The 13,930-nt window shown below is 44.6% G+C and overlaps 1 protein-coding gene across 2 annotated transcripts in view; it reads left to right on the top strand.

The window, feature by feature from the left end:
- NFX1 (nuclear transcription factor, X-box binding 1) overlaps positions 1–8,801 on the top strand; it is a 77,526-nt gene extending 68,725 nt beyond the window's left edge. For both annotated transcript variants that reach the window (XM_008074481.1, XM_021707251.1), the window contains exons 20-24: positions 3,730–3,828; positions 4,420–4,486; positions 5,978–6,123; positions 6,849–6,953; positions 8,527–8,801. In XM_008074481.1, the coding sequence (XP_008072672.1) occupies positions 3,730–3,828; positions 4,420–4,486; positions 5,978–6,123; positions 6,849–6,953; positions 8,527–8,599 (490 nt within the window). In that variant the 3' untranslated portion in view covers positions 8,600–8,801. The remainder of the gene's footprint in view (positions 1–3,729; positions 3,829–4,419; positions 4,487–5,977; positions 6,124–6,848; positions 6,954–8,526) is intronic.
- Positions 8,802–13,930: the final 5,129 nt, after the last annotated feature.

Genomic DNA, 13,930 nt, shown 5'->3' with positions numbered 1-13,930 from the left:
TTTTTTAAATTTTTTTTTTTTTTTTTTTTTTTTTGAGACAGTTTTACTCTGTGACCCTGGTTGGGGTACAGTAGCCTGATCTCAGTTCATTGCAATCTCGACCTCAGGTGATCCTCCCACCTCAGCCTCATGACTAGCTGGATCTGCAGGTGTGCACCACCAGACTTGACTAATTTCTTTTTTTTATAGGGACAAGATCTCACTTTGTTGCACAATAGTTCTTAACTTTTATTTCTTTTTCTTACCTTATTGTACTGGCTATGGCCTTCAGTATACTGTTGATGGAAAGTGGTGATAATAGATAATCCTGATTACTCCTTCATCTCATAAGGAAATTTTTTTTTTGTTTTTTTCCTTTTTTCTTTTTTTTTTGAGTTGGAGTCTCACTCTGTCACCCAGACTGGAGTGCACAGTGGCCGCTCCCGGCTACTGTAGCCTCGACCAGCTGGGCTCCGGCGATCCTTCCACCTCAGCCTTCCAAGTACCCGGAATTACAGGCACGCACTACCATGCCTGGCTGATTTTTTTTTATTTATTGTAGAGATGAGGTCTCGCCAAGTTGCCCAGACGGGTCTCGAACCTGCAGGCTCAGGCAATCCACTCACCTCAGCCTCCCAAAGCACAGTATTACAGGCTGAGCCACCGTGCCCGGCTAGGAAAACTTTAAATATTTCACCACTAAGTATAATGTTTGCTGTAAGTTATTTGAGGATACTTTTTTTTTTTTTTTTTTGAGGATACTCTTTATCAGATTAAGGACTGGCAGACTTTCTGATTTTAACAAAATTGATTAAAAGAAATAGCCCTAGACTAGGCGTGATGGCTCATGCCTGTAATCCTTTCACTTAGGGAGGTTGAGGCCAAGCCAGGAATTTGAGACCAGCCTGGGCAACATAGCAAAATCTGGTCTCTAACAAAAAAAATTAGCTGAGTGTGGTGGTATGTGCCTGTAGTCCCAACTACTTGGGAGGCTGAGGCAGAAGGATTGCAAGAGCCCGGGAGATCATGGCTGCTGCTGTGAGCTGTGATTGTGTTACTGCACTCCAGCCTGGGTGGCAGAAACTTAAACTCAAAAAAAAAAAAAAAAAAAAAAAAAGGAATAGTTCTATAAAATGTTAATAATTTAGGTAAATAATTTAGGTGAATTTAGGTAAAAGGTATATGAGAGTTAATTGTAATATTTTTGTAGATTGCCTTGGACATTTTTTTAAAAAGTTAAACAGAAACAGACAAATGTAGATAAATATAGCCCTGTTTTACGGTAAAGTTTGACTTTCAATAATTTTAACAGAGGTTATTTGAGGATACTCTCAACAATTTTGACAATTTAAATATCTAATCGTATAGAAGGTAATATGACTCAGTGCTGCCCAAATTTTCCTTAATTTGACCTTTATGATAACTTTCTAGTGAGTACTGTTCAAAACTCCTGCCCTTTACAAACCATCAGTTACGGTGTTCTCACCTGCAAAATGTGAATTAGGAGTCCTGGGTATTCAGAAATGTTGTAGTGAATATATAAAAGATCCCCAAAATGTAGAAATGCACTTTTGTATATCAGAGAGACAGTTTTATGTGTTAGAGCCAGAGCTCTAGACTCAGATTGCCTGGATTTGAATACTAGCTTCACAAATAACTTAGCTATAAGATCTTGGGCAAGTCACATATTCTAAGTTTTCTTAAAAATTTGGATGTGGTGACAGTAATATTTACTTTTTAGACTGGGAAATACAGTCTATTTATAAAATAAATTAGAGAAAAAGAAAGGATTCACCTCCCCAAAGTAAGAGAGGGGGCAAAGCTTAGGGAAATATGGCCTAGCCAGAGCTCAGTGATTCATGGCCTGGCCAGAACTTAATGAAAGCAATGGCCGACAGTAATATTTTGTACCTTCCAGGGTTGTTGTGAAAGATAATACATTAAAACTAAGGATGATATACATAAAGCTCTTGGCCCAAGCCTGGCATGTGGTATCTGCTCAGTAAATATTAGTTATTGATTAAAGCTAGTTATCTGTTTTTGAAAGCATTTTAAATTTCTCCTCAATCTTTTTTTTTTTTTTTTTTTTATTGAGTTGGAGTCTCACTCTGTCACCCAGACTAGAGTGCAGTGACCGCTCCCGGCCACCGCAGCCTGCTGGGCTCCGGCGATCCTTCTGCCTCAGCCTTCCAAGTAGCTGGAACTACAGGCACACACTACCACACCCGGCTCATTTTTTGATTTATTGTAGAGATGAGGTCTCGCCAAGTTGCCCAGGTGGGTCTCGAACCTGCGGGCTCAGGCAATCCACTCACCTCAGCCTCCCAAAGGCGCGGGATTACAGGCTGAGCCACCGAGCCCGGCTTCTCCTCAATCTTAGTGATGACATAATGACCACCATGTAAAGATTCTTCCTTAAATTCCCACTGACCTAAGGAAAAAAGATATGCAAATATAAAAAAGAAAGCTCTATCTAAAGGTACCTATACATCTCTATTGCATGTAATCTCCATTGCAGAAATCAAAAACTTACAGGCCAAACTCAGCCCATAGGCAGGTTTTATTAGTGTTTAAAGATGAGTTGGTAGCCGGGCTCGGTGGCTGAGCCTGTAACCCCGCGCCTTTGGGAGGCTGAGGTGAGTGGATTGCCTGAGCCCGCAGGTTCAAGACCCGCCTGGGCAGGTGACACTTTATCTCTACAGTAAATCAAAAAATTAGCCAGGCGTGGTAGCGCACGCCTGTAATTCTGGCTACTCAGAAGGCTGAGGCAGAAGGATTGCCAGAGCCCAGGAGGTCGAGGCTGCGGTGGCCGGGAGCGGCCACTGCACTCCAGTCTGGGCAACAGAGTGAGACTCCGACTCAAAAAAAAAAGTTGAGTTGGTGGCCAACTAATCAAAATATCAAAAGATATCACCCTAAGAATTCTCTTGAAAATTTGAAAAGTCTCTTAAATAATTGGAAAATCTAGCAATATGAACCAGATTCTTATGAGCATTAATCTTGCAAATGACTCCTGTGGTGGTATAAACTAAAATTGTATTTAGTACTGAGCTGAATTCTGTCTTTTAAAAAAAAAAAAAAAAAACATAACTGGGTGTTGGTAAGATGCCATGAGATTCAGCATCCAGACACTGATAGCATTTTTGTAGACCACTTAGGCCACATTGGTCTAGACTCTATGTCCTTTCCATGTAACCCCTCAACCAGAAGCATTTCCTAGAGAAATAAATTTAAAAGCTTTTTGTGCAGAGATACTAATTATGTCACTTATAATATTCAGAAACTGGGAAACTGTTAAAGAAACCTAAATGGGAATATTTAAGTAAATTATGGAATATACATAATTAGAAGGTTATGAGTTATTAAAACAGTAACTGTGGGCTGGGTGCGGTGGTTCATACCTATAATCCCAGCACTTTGGGAGGCCGAAGAGAGAGGATTGCCTGAGCCCATGGGTTCAAGACTAGCCTGGGTAACTTGGTGAGACCTCATCTCTACAGTAAATCAAAAAATGTAGGTGGGCGTGGTGGTGCATCCCTGTAGTTCTAGCTACCTGGAAGGATTGCCTGAGTCCAGCAGGTCGAGGCTGCGGTGGCCGTGAGCGTGCCACAGCACTCCAGCCTGGGCGACAGAGTGAGATTCCAACTCAAAAAAATAAAAATACAAAAGTAAAAAAAACAGCATTCTGTGTTATGGTACGATAGTTTCCCTCCTGCTCCTTTTATTTGCTTGCTTCTCTCTCACTTTCAGGAGGTTAGCAGAGGCATTTCATATCAGTGATGATTCTGATCCTTTCAATGTACGTTCTTCAGGGTCAAAATTCAGTGATAGTTTGAAAGAAGATGCCAGGTATGAAACTTGTTTCTTGCTTTCTTAATTATGGCTTCATAAGGGTGTTTTGTCTTTTAAGATGTGATTAACTAACATATACTATATTAAGCCAGTTCAAGTTTGTTGAATCTACTGTAAGAGATTATATGATGTTTAATCAATATTCTTCTCTTGGTTTCTCAAAACTATCCCCTTGAAGAACTGAACTTGGGGTCGGAGTAGGACTAGGGTCATGGTAAGAGTCTGGGCCTGCCGAGGGCTGGACTAGACTGAATTGAAGAATCTCTGGGCTTTATTCCACCTCTGTCCCCAGGTCTCACATTCACATGATTTCTCTCTTGGAGCAGTAATAGCTCTTGTTTTCCTTCTGTCCTCTGGCCCTTCAATGGCTGTTTCTCCCTTCATCTTCTCTTTTCTCATATTTGTTTTCTCTTTTGTTCTTCCTTCGTTCCATCACAGTTGACCTTCTGTTATATGACAGTTCCTGACCTCTGCAGTTTTTCTGCCAACATTGTCCATTGTCCGTTTCTTATAGGCAGAGGGAGGGTACAAGAGGTTCTCAGAAGGGCAGGAACAGATGAAATTAACTATGGTGATTTCTCATTTCAGGAAGGACTTAAAGTTTGTCAGCGACATTGAGAAGGAAATGGAAGCCCTTGTGGAGGCCGTGAATAAGGTTGAAGTCAAAACATTACACTGAAAATTTCTCTAAGGCCAGCTTGATAAAAAATCAAGTTTTGGACTGGAAACACTTTCTACAACCAGCCAGACTGGTTGTAGAAAAAAGTCACAAGTTCCTTGAGGATCCTTATATTTTCCAGAAACCCAGCCATTAAACATCCATGCACGTTTATCCTAGTTCAGTCATTGCAGAAAATATCTTCAATCAGATGTCAGTAAAGATCCCAGCTAAGTGTGTTAGAAAGGGTGAAGAAACTCTGGACAAGGGGGTTCGGTAGTGATAATGACTATATGGGACCCTCAGGAAGACAGAAGGCCCTCAGATCTTTGAAGGTCTGTTGAATGATAGGAGCACATACTTGTTCTCTATTACCCCAAAGGCAGGAAAGAGCCATTGGGGATAGGTGAAGGTTGTATGACTAGAGCTAGAAAGGATCACAAGAGCAGTGACATAGACTCCAAGAGAACAAAGACCTGTCCTGGAGGCAGCTAGGGATGTCAAGGAGGTAACTTTAAGTAAAAGACTTTAATTTAGTCAGAAGCTGCCGATGTTGCATTGGCTTCCTCTTTGAGTGGGGATAGTGAGTGAGAACGAGAGGCTGCCTTAGCCCCTAGCCAATGACGATGGTTTCCCTTTCCCCCATCTTTCTCTTACCTGCTTCCCTTCCTTTCCTCTCTTCCCAATAGTATACTAACAAGGAGAAAAATGAAATGCATTGTTCCTCTCCTAATTAAGAAACCTGAACAAATGTGTTTCTCTGCTTGTGTGTCTGTCCCTGCACACTCATGATTTTTTAGAGTAGAACATACGTTTATAGGAAATTAGATTTTATTTTTAATTTTTCAGAGGCAGTCTCCCTCTGTCACCAGGCTAGAGTGCAGTGATATGATCATAGTTCACTGTTACCTCGTACTCCTGGGCTTAAGGGATCCTCCTGCCTCATTCTCCTGGGTTACTGAGACTACAGGCACGCCCCACCATGCCCATTTGGGGGGGCGGGTGGAGGGTCTTACTATGTTGCCAAGGCTAGTCTTGAACTCCTGGCCTCAAGTAAACCTCCTACCTCAGTCTCCCAAAGTGCTGGGGTTACAGTCGTGAACTATTATGCCTGGCCTATATTTTCTTTTATAAATCTTTAGTTTACTCAGTCATTTCTTGGGAGCATCACTAACTCTTCAGGTAGGAAACCCATCAAGAGGAACTGTTACACTCCTCCCCTTGAGTTTCAGTTCACTTAACCTTTGTCCCTAAACCTGTCCAACTGCTACTGCTGTGGCTCACAGCCTAGATGAAAGATGTGCATCAATTCCCATCTTGCTAAGCCCCTCTGGACTTGTTTGGCTATTAATGAAATGCTATATGATGTGGACCTCTGAAATTCAGTCACCTTTTATTGACCCGCACTATTCTTACAGTGGTAAGATTAGTTGTAAGTATTTGCTTTTTCAGGATGATGTTATCAATCAGTCATTTCTCTTGATACAGGGAAAGATCAGTAAGAAAAGCCACTGCTTCCCTCCCATGAACAGAGACCACCGCCGGATCATTCATGACCTGGCCCAAGTTTATGGCTTGGAGAGTGTGAGCTATGACAGTGAGCCAAAGCGCAACGTCGTGGTCACTGCTATCAGGTGGGTAGATCTTGCTGTCACAGGAAGAACTCCTCAGCCGGGGAGACTTCACCTAGGAAGCAGGGTCAGTCAGTATTTGCTTTTCTTACTTCCACTCTTCCTCTTGCAAGAATAGAAAGAAAATGTGCTTCTCTAGGACTTCCAAGATGATTTAAAGACCTGAGCTTGAGAGTGAACCCCATGCCTCAGTGAGTAGGGCAGACACACTCAGTGCACAAGCCTCACATCTGCCCAGATCCATAGAAGATGCTGGAGGCAGTGTTTCTTCAGAAGAAAAAGACACTTGGTGCCTGAACATCTGTCCCTTTCCCCTTCTGTCTCCTGTTCTTCCCTCTGACCTTTTCCTGGCTCTGTCTCCTGGCAGGAAAATAGAGTGTTGGGCTCTGACTCAAGACATCCTCTGTGAATGATGTTTTGCCACCAGAGGAAACTGAACAGTAATGTGAGCCGGGAGGGAATAGGGAGAATCTAGGATCACTGTTAGAACCTGAGGGAATAAGAAGACTGTCCCAATGAAGAAAACTCAAGTGTGATATAAGAGGAAGCAGGCAACGGGCCCAGCAGAGGTGGGTGGAAAGGACAGGAGATGAAATGCAGGTGGTCATGTCTGAGAGGAGACAGGTTCTGCCAGAGAGTGTTCAGCAGTATCATAGTGCCAAAATCACAGACTGAGTTTCTAGCTGTGTGCCTGCCTCCACAAAACTTGGTGTTTTGGCTTTTATCAGAGGGAAGTCCATGTGTCCTCCTACCACGCTGACAGGTGTACTGGAAAGGGAAATGCAGACACGTCCTCCACCACCAATTCCTCATCACAGACAACAGACAGACAAGTAAGAATTCTTCAGCTGCTTTCCAGGGGACCTGTCTGGTGAGAGAAGCCAGCAGGGGCTGAACTGCCCTGGGCTGTACCAGCCATAGGTGACCTTCCCAGGCCTGACCTTGGGGTGCCATGTTCAAATATGTAAGGGGTGCCATGTTCAAATATGTGGATTGAGGTGGCAGGCACGTTTGTTCATGACAAAGGGGTCCTAAGTTTGATGTTTGAAATGAATGATTTCATTCCAGGGAGAACATAATATAGATGGTGACCTTGGAAAGTGGATTTCAGTCTGTCACACCAGATGGTTTAGGACTGGAACATCACATAGTTAGCAGTAGTTACTCTGAAAATGGAAGTGGGTTTGGGGGTGAGAATTGGTAGTGAAGGGGTAGGAGGTCTTTCATATTTTGTTCTGCCTACTTCTATATGGTGTTGAAGCATATTCTTGATTTAAAGAGAAAAGAAAAGAAAACCAAGTTGGCGAGAAGGAAGTCTGCCAGGTGTGTTCTCAGACAGAAGCAGGGAAGGAGCATCATCCCACCTTCTCTTCTTTTCCCTTGTCAGGAGGGGAACCCACCTGCCCTACTGTGACCAAGGCAGTGTGGCTGAAAGTTACACTTTCAACCCAGAGGGGTCCCTGCTCCTATTCTGGCCTTCACACAGAAGTACTATCAGTACCTGCTCTGTGCTTCCTGCACAGAGGAAAGGTGGTTAGGGCAATTTACAAGGTCACCAGGAGGGTCATAGCAATTGATTTTCACATGGGACAAGACAGGACAGTTGGTGTTGTCCATTGGGCACAGCCTTAACTAAGAGCATCTGGAGCCATGTAGCTCCCAGGACCAGCCCCTTTCCACCCCTAGAAACCAGATGACCTAGATAATTAGCCAGGCATGATGGCGCATACCTGTAGTTCCAGCTACTTAGAAGGCTGAGGCAGAAGGATCGCCTGAGCCCAGCAGGTTGAGACTGCAGTGGCCGTGAGTGTGCCACTGTACGCCAGCCTGGGCAGCAGAGTGAGACTTCATCTTAAAAGAGAGAGAGAGGGAAGGAAGGAAGGAGGGAGCATAGAAGCATGTGAAATCATTTGCCTGTTTATGCCATGCTATATTTTTTTTTTTTACTCTTTGCTTGCTTTGTTTTTGTATAAAACTCTATTACGGAAAATTTTTAGAGTAGAGAGAATAAATGAACACCTGTGTGCCCATCATCAAATTTCAACAATTACCAGCTTATGTTTGCCCTACTAGCTGATCAAAACTTCACAAATGGGATGCTTATTTGGCTTTAAGCTGTTAACTGAGCATTCGTTGAACTGTGAAAGCAGAGAAAGACAACCATCAAGTATAAAATCCTGTAAATAGATTGTCAGAGACCATATCTAAACTCTATAAAGTGTAGAGAATTTATCTCTCAGAATAAAATTCCCCATATAATATGTAAATCTAGAAAAAAATTTTAAGTGTTTAATAATTTAAAAAAATTAAAGCTTCACAAATAGTAACTCATATAATTCTTAACTTTCTGAAGACTGTGTCTGCTTCCCCCAATGAAGAAAAGATTGATCGTTCTTTGTTTTTCAGGAATCCTGGGAGCAGCAATTTACAGAAAATAGCCAAGGAGCCAGTAATTGACTACTTTGATGTCCAGGACTGAGAAGATCAAGAACCAGTTAGATAAAAGAATGATTAGGTGTAGAGGAGGCTTATTTGCCAGCAGATAAATCATGCTTGTTTCCCTACTGCCTGGCAGAATCACAGCCTCACATACTGTCTTGTACTGATACATCCAAAGCATGAGTGTGTCAGAAATCCCCTTGTCTATTCCTGTCTATATAAAATGTTTCAGTATGGTCAGATCTTTGATTGTATGGTCTCTAGGTATTAGTCGTGTATTTGAAGAGACTCCTCCCACCACCACTGTGATTGCTCTGAGAGTTGGAGGAATATTGGACTTTATTTGAACAAACAATAATCTTAGCCTGAAACTGGCTTTACAGCATTTAGTTGTATCCTCAATTGTTCAGTTATTCATTCTCCTGAAAATGCCTGAAACATCGGACAGACCTTACTTTCTTTATCTAAACTGATCAAAATTTTTGGAAAGATACAAGTGACTTTCTTAGTCTAAAATACAAACATTAGAGCTGGGCGCCGTGGCTCACGCCTGTAATCCCAACACTTTGGGTGGCAGAGACGAGAGGGTTGGCTGAGCCCACAGGTTCAAGACTAGCCTGGGCAAATTGGTGAGACTTCGTCTCTACAATAAATCAAAAAATTAGCCAGGTGCGATGGCACGCACCTGTAGTTCCAACTACTTGGAAGGCTGAGGCAGAAGAATTACTTGAGCCCAGCAGGTCGAGGCTGCAGTGGTTGTGAGTGTGCCACTGCACCCCAGCCTGGGCAACAGAGGAAGACTCCTACTCAAAAAATAAAAATAAAATGCAAACATTTACTTAGTATGCTATATCTGGAATCATACATGTTGTCTTAAACCCAACCATCTTACCTAAGTCTTCTGCCAGAATCTCTCATTAGTCTATCTTGCTGAACTTATTTTAGTAGTTCCCAGTACTATCAGTTCTAGACCAAGAGGGATCAGGTTGCTTTACAGTATTCCATTTCCTTAAGTCTCTGGCACTTCACATACTGTAGCACTGAGTATGTCCAGTGACAGTTTAGCCATCCCCCATGATGGCAGAGGACAGAGAGCAAGCTCTCTTCCTTCTGCCAGGTTCACGATGTGACCTCTGTGATCTAACCAGTGTAACCCTATCTCCTCTCTGGTTACTGTCTCACATAGACAACTGTCCTGTGTTGCTTTTCCTAGGCCTTCAGCAGCCATATTGCCTCTCTGAGCTATGGGCTTCTGTTTGGATATTCAACAAAGTATGTGGACAGTCCAGGGCTTATGCCCAGCAGTGCACTGCAGGCATTCTTCAGGATCCTTTAAGGCAGGTGTGTTGATGGTTACATTCGTTTGACCCTCTGCCTTGGCACCCCTCCAGCATGAAGGCCACACTTCTAGGAATTTCCTTCTGCTCCAGAACAAGCCCCAGAGCAGCAGAAGGAGATGTGAGAACTGGAGTCACATCACCAGGCACTTAATTTTTATAGGAAGAGCTGGGCTGCCCTTCGGTTCTCACCCAGACAGTCAGCTTTGAAAGGCATCAGGTATAGCAGCCGGAACAGGCAACTGGAGAAAACCTCCTCTCACAGGCCCCTTTTAGCACAGACAAGTGGTCCCCACACAACAAGAAGCACATGAACATCTACATCTTCAAGCAGTAGCTTCAGGGGGTGAACTGTACGTGTGAGAGCATCTCAGAGGCAATGGGAGGCAGGAGACCTGATTTCAGATCCTAGTTCTGCCATGTAACATCTTGCCACTTAATGGAATGAAAATTTCACTGATCTCACCAGGGTTGTTGTGAGGATTAAAGGAATAATATACATGGAGATACCTGAGTCATCATAGATACAGTTCGTTGAAATGATACTTGGTATCTGGAAAATATGTAAACATCTTTCTCCATATTTCTAGCCAAGCAAAAGGTATAGAATGCTAAACAGTCCTCTTCTGGTGAATGTTCATATGCCTGCCCTGTGGTGTGGCCTGTTTTCTTACATTTACTAATCCAGTGAAGACACATACCTGAACAGATGTTCTTAATGGAATTGTTGATCTGACACAGGTCGTTACTCTGTTATTAAAAACTGAAGAGCCCTTAGAGGAGTATTTTGTGACATTGTGGTGGGAATGGATTGACTTGTGGTGGAGACAGGACACGTGGGTGGGGAAGAGAAATGGGAAGAAGCATTTTAGCTGAGGCTTGAGATGGTAGACTACCACTTAGAGGAGGAAAGAGGCATGCCAAATGAGGGCAAACAACATGCGACAGGGCTAGGGGTGTGGGTTGTGGGTTTGAGAAAGGGTTAGTTGTCCAGAGTGGGCAGACAGCTGGAGGGACAGGTGGTGAGGCTGGAGAACAGGGGTCAGCTCATGGGGAGCCACTGAAGAATTCTGAGCGGAATGGCCTGTCTGGATTTATGATCTAGAGTAGGAGTCAGCAATGTGTTCTTGAGAAAACCAGATAGTAAATACTGTAGATTTTGTGAGACTTCATTTTTGTTGCAGGTACTCAATTCTGCCATCATAGTGTGAAAGCAGCCATAGTAAAGGAATGAGCATGGTTCTGTTCTAACAGGATTTTATTTATAGAAGCTGAAATAATTTTTTATAATTTTGACGTGTCACAAAATATTATTTTGACTTTTTTTCCCATTTAAAGATGTAAAAACACATTCTTAGCTCATGTGGTGTGCAAAAATAGGCAGCGGCCAGGCATGGTGGCTCATGCCTATAATCCCAGCACTCTGGGAGGCCAAGGCGAGAGGATTACCTGAGCCCAGGAGTTCGAGGCCAGCCTGGGCAACCTGGCCAAAACCTCATCTCTGAAATAAAAAAAATTAGCCGGGCATGGTGGCACACGCCGGTAGTTCCAGCTACTTGGAAGGCTGAGGCAGAAGGATTACCTGAACCCAGCAAGTAGAGACTGCGGGGCCAGTGAGCATGCCACTGTACTCCAGCCTGGATGACAAGTGAGACTCCAACTCAAAAAAAGCAAAAAGGCAGCGGGCTGGATTTGAACACAAACCTTAGTTTACCCACACTGTTCTAGAGCAGTCCTTCCGGCAGAAGTGTGTAGAAGGGGTTAGAGGGCTACTTTGAGGCAAGGATCCCAATTAAGAGAGGTCTGCTAGTTTGTACTGTCTTCTCCACTACATGGCAGAGCAGGGTCAACTGATGCAGCTCATCTTGGCTCAGCAGGTCAGGACTAGTGGGAGGAAGCTCATACTGTGTCCTAAAGGAGCAAACACTAGTAACATCCCCAACTCCACCTCCCCACCCCCTAGTAAAGACCTGACTTTTTCTACAATGGCCACCAGAGGGCGGTATGTTTCCTCAAACCAGGAACCCAGGGGTGGGATGGAGGAGGCTTACACTACCTCAGGAAAACTCTATTTAAAAACTTTAAGTAGAGTTTATAACCTATATGCTTAAATTTTGTCACATTATCTTCTTTTTTCTTTTGAGTCCGGGTCTCACCATCACCCAGATTGCAGTGCAGTGACAACGTCATGGCTCACCACAGCCTTGATGTCCCGTGCTTGGGTGATGTTTCCCCTTAGCCTCCCGAGTAGCTGGGACTACAGATGCATGCCACCACGCCTGGCTCATTTTTTGATTTTTGCTATGTTGCTTGAGCTGGTCTCGAACTCCTAGGCTCAAGCAATCCTCCCGCCTCTGCCTCACAGAGTGCTGGGGTGACAGGTAGTCGCCACCACACCCAGCTTCATTTCTATTTTAATACTGTTTTCTGTCTGCTCATATACACAGTATAAACACCCAGGGAAACTTGAGGCATGCAGATATCTGAAGCAGAGGGAACAGCCATTGCAAAGGCTCTGGCTAAAGCGTGCTACGCACCTCGAAGGAGCAACAAGGCCATCGGGGTGTCAGGGGAGTTGAGTGATGGGAAGAGAGGAGTTATGAAAGGTGACAAAGGGAACCTGATGGGGCGGGTCCTTGTAGGCCATAGAGCGGTCTAGGGCAGGGGCACCAAAGGTAAAATCTGGCTCATTTTTTGAAAGGGTCATCCTGGTTGCTGTATCGAGATGAGACTAGGTCAGAGTGGGAGCAAGGGAAGAGGCCCAACGACCAGAAGACCTGCTGTCGTTCGAAAGACAGCAGCGGCTGGCACCAGGGTGGTGGTAGTGTGGTGGTGAGACGTGGTTGGGTTCTGGGTACATTTGGCAGATAATGCCTATAGGATTTGCTGGCAGCTGGGATGTGGGGAGTGAGAGGGAGAAAAGAGTCACGGATGACTTCAGAGTTTTTGGCCTGAGCAATTAGAGGACTGAATTTGCTGTTTACTGAGATGGGAAAGAGTGTGGGAAGAGCAGGCTTGGGGGACAAAAATCTATCCAGTAGGCAGGTGCATGTGGGAGTCTGAAGTCTAGAGACAGGATAGGCTGGAGATCTGCTTTGGGGAGCTGTTAGCATATAATGGTATTTAAAGACTGGCGATTATACTGAGAGGAAGGGTAGAAGAGAAGATATCCAAAGGCTGCTACACCCTGGGCATGCTGTTATATAGAGATTAGGGAGCCGAGAACAGGGCAGGACTTCGAGATTTCCAAAGCGGAGGTGAGGGCTTAAGCCGCAGGACTCTGCTTCAGGAGTCCTGTGAGGTGAGGATCTTGGGGTTTTCTTCCAGGTTGCCTGGGAGAGTGTGGGCTTCCCTCAACTGTCCTGACCTGTCTGAACCCCTCGAGAGAAGAACCCCAAGGCACATAGACAGCTAAAGCCCCAGGGTGTTCAGGCCCCCAGGGCCCAGGGAGCTCATGGACCTTGGCTGCCTCCTGTCCTCCTCATCCCTTAGATTTGGGTCCTCTCAAGGGTGCCACAGTCTCTCCCTGGGCCACCTCATCCCCTGCAAACCTTCAAATGCCACTCCTGGGTTTAAATGCTCTGTCACCAGCCCAGGTCCTGTCTTTGCCTAAATGTTCCATAAGCCTCTCTGACTCAGCATGTTCAGCACCAAATCCATCATTGCCCCCCACCAAACTGTCTTCTGATGTCTCTCTCCACCCCCTACCCAGTTCCTAGACAGAGCCCCAGGCGACCCCCTTGACCCTTGCCACAGCCAACTCAAGGCCCACAGCTTCCAGCCTCTAAATCTTCATTTTGGGAGCCTCCTCTGTTCTCCATCCCCTGCCTCAGCAGCTGCTTCAATTCAGCTGCTTCTCATGGGTTCTTCTGCCTCCAGTCTCCTTTTCCAATCCAGCCTACACACAGAGGCCAAAGGACTTTTTCTCAGGCAGAAAGCTGACTCTGCCATTACTTCACTTAACACTTTTCTCTGAATTTCTCAGAGGCAAAAGTACCAGCTCCCACCCTGGATCCCTAAGCACCTCCTCCACT

The sequence above is a fragment of the Carlito syrichta genome, unplaced genomic scaffold, assembly GCF_000164805.1.
Source record: "Carlito syrichta isolate Samal-C Ts95f unplaced genomic scaffold, Tarsius_syrichta-2.0.1 Scaffold316469, whole genome shotgun sequence".
NCBI lineage: Eukaryota > Metazoa > Chordata > Mammalia > Primates > Tarsiidae > Carlito > Carlito syrichta.
The sequence above is the reverse complement of the archived record's forward strand: the minus strand, read 5'-3'. Positions and strand labels throughout refer to the sequence as shown.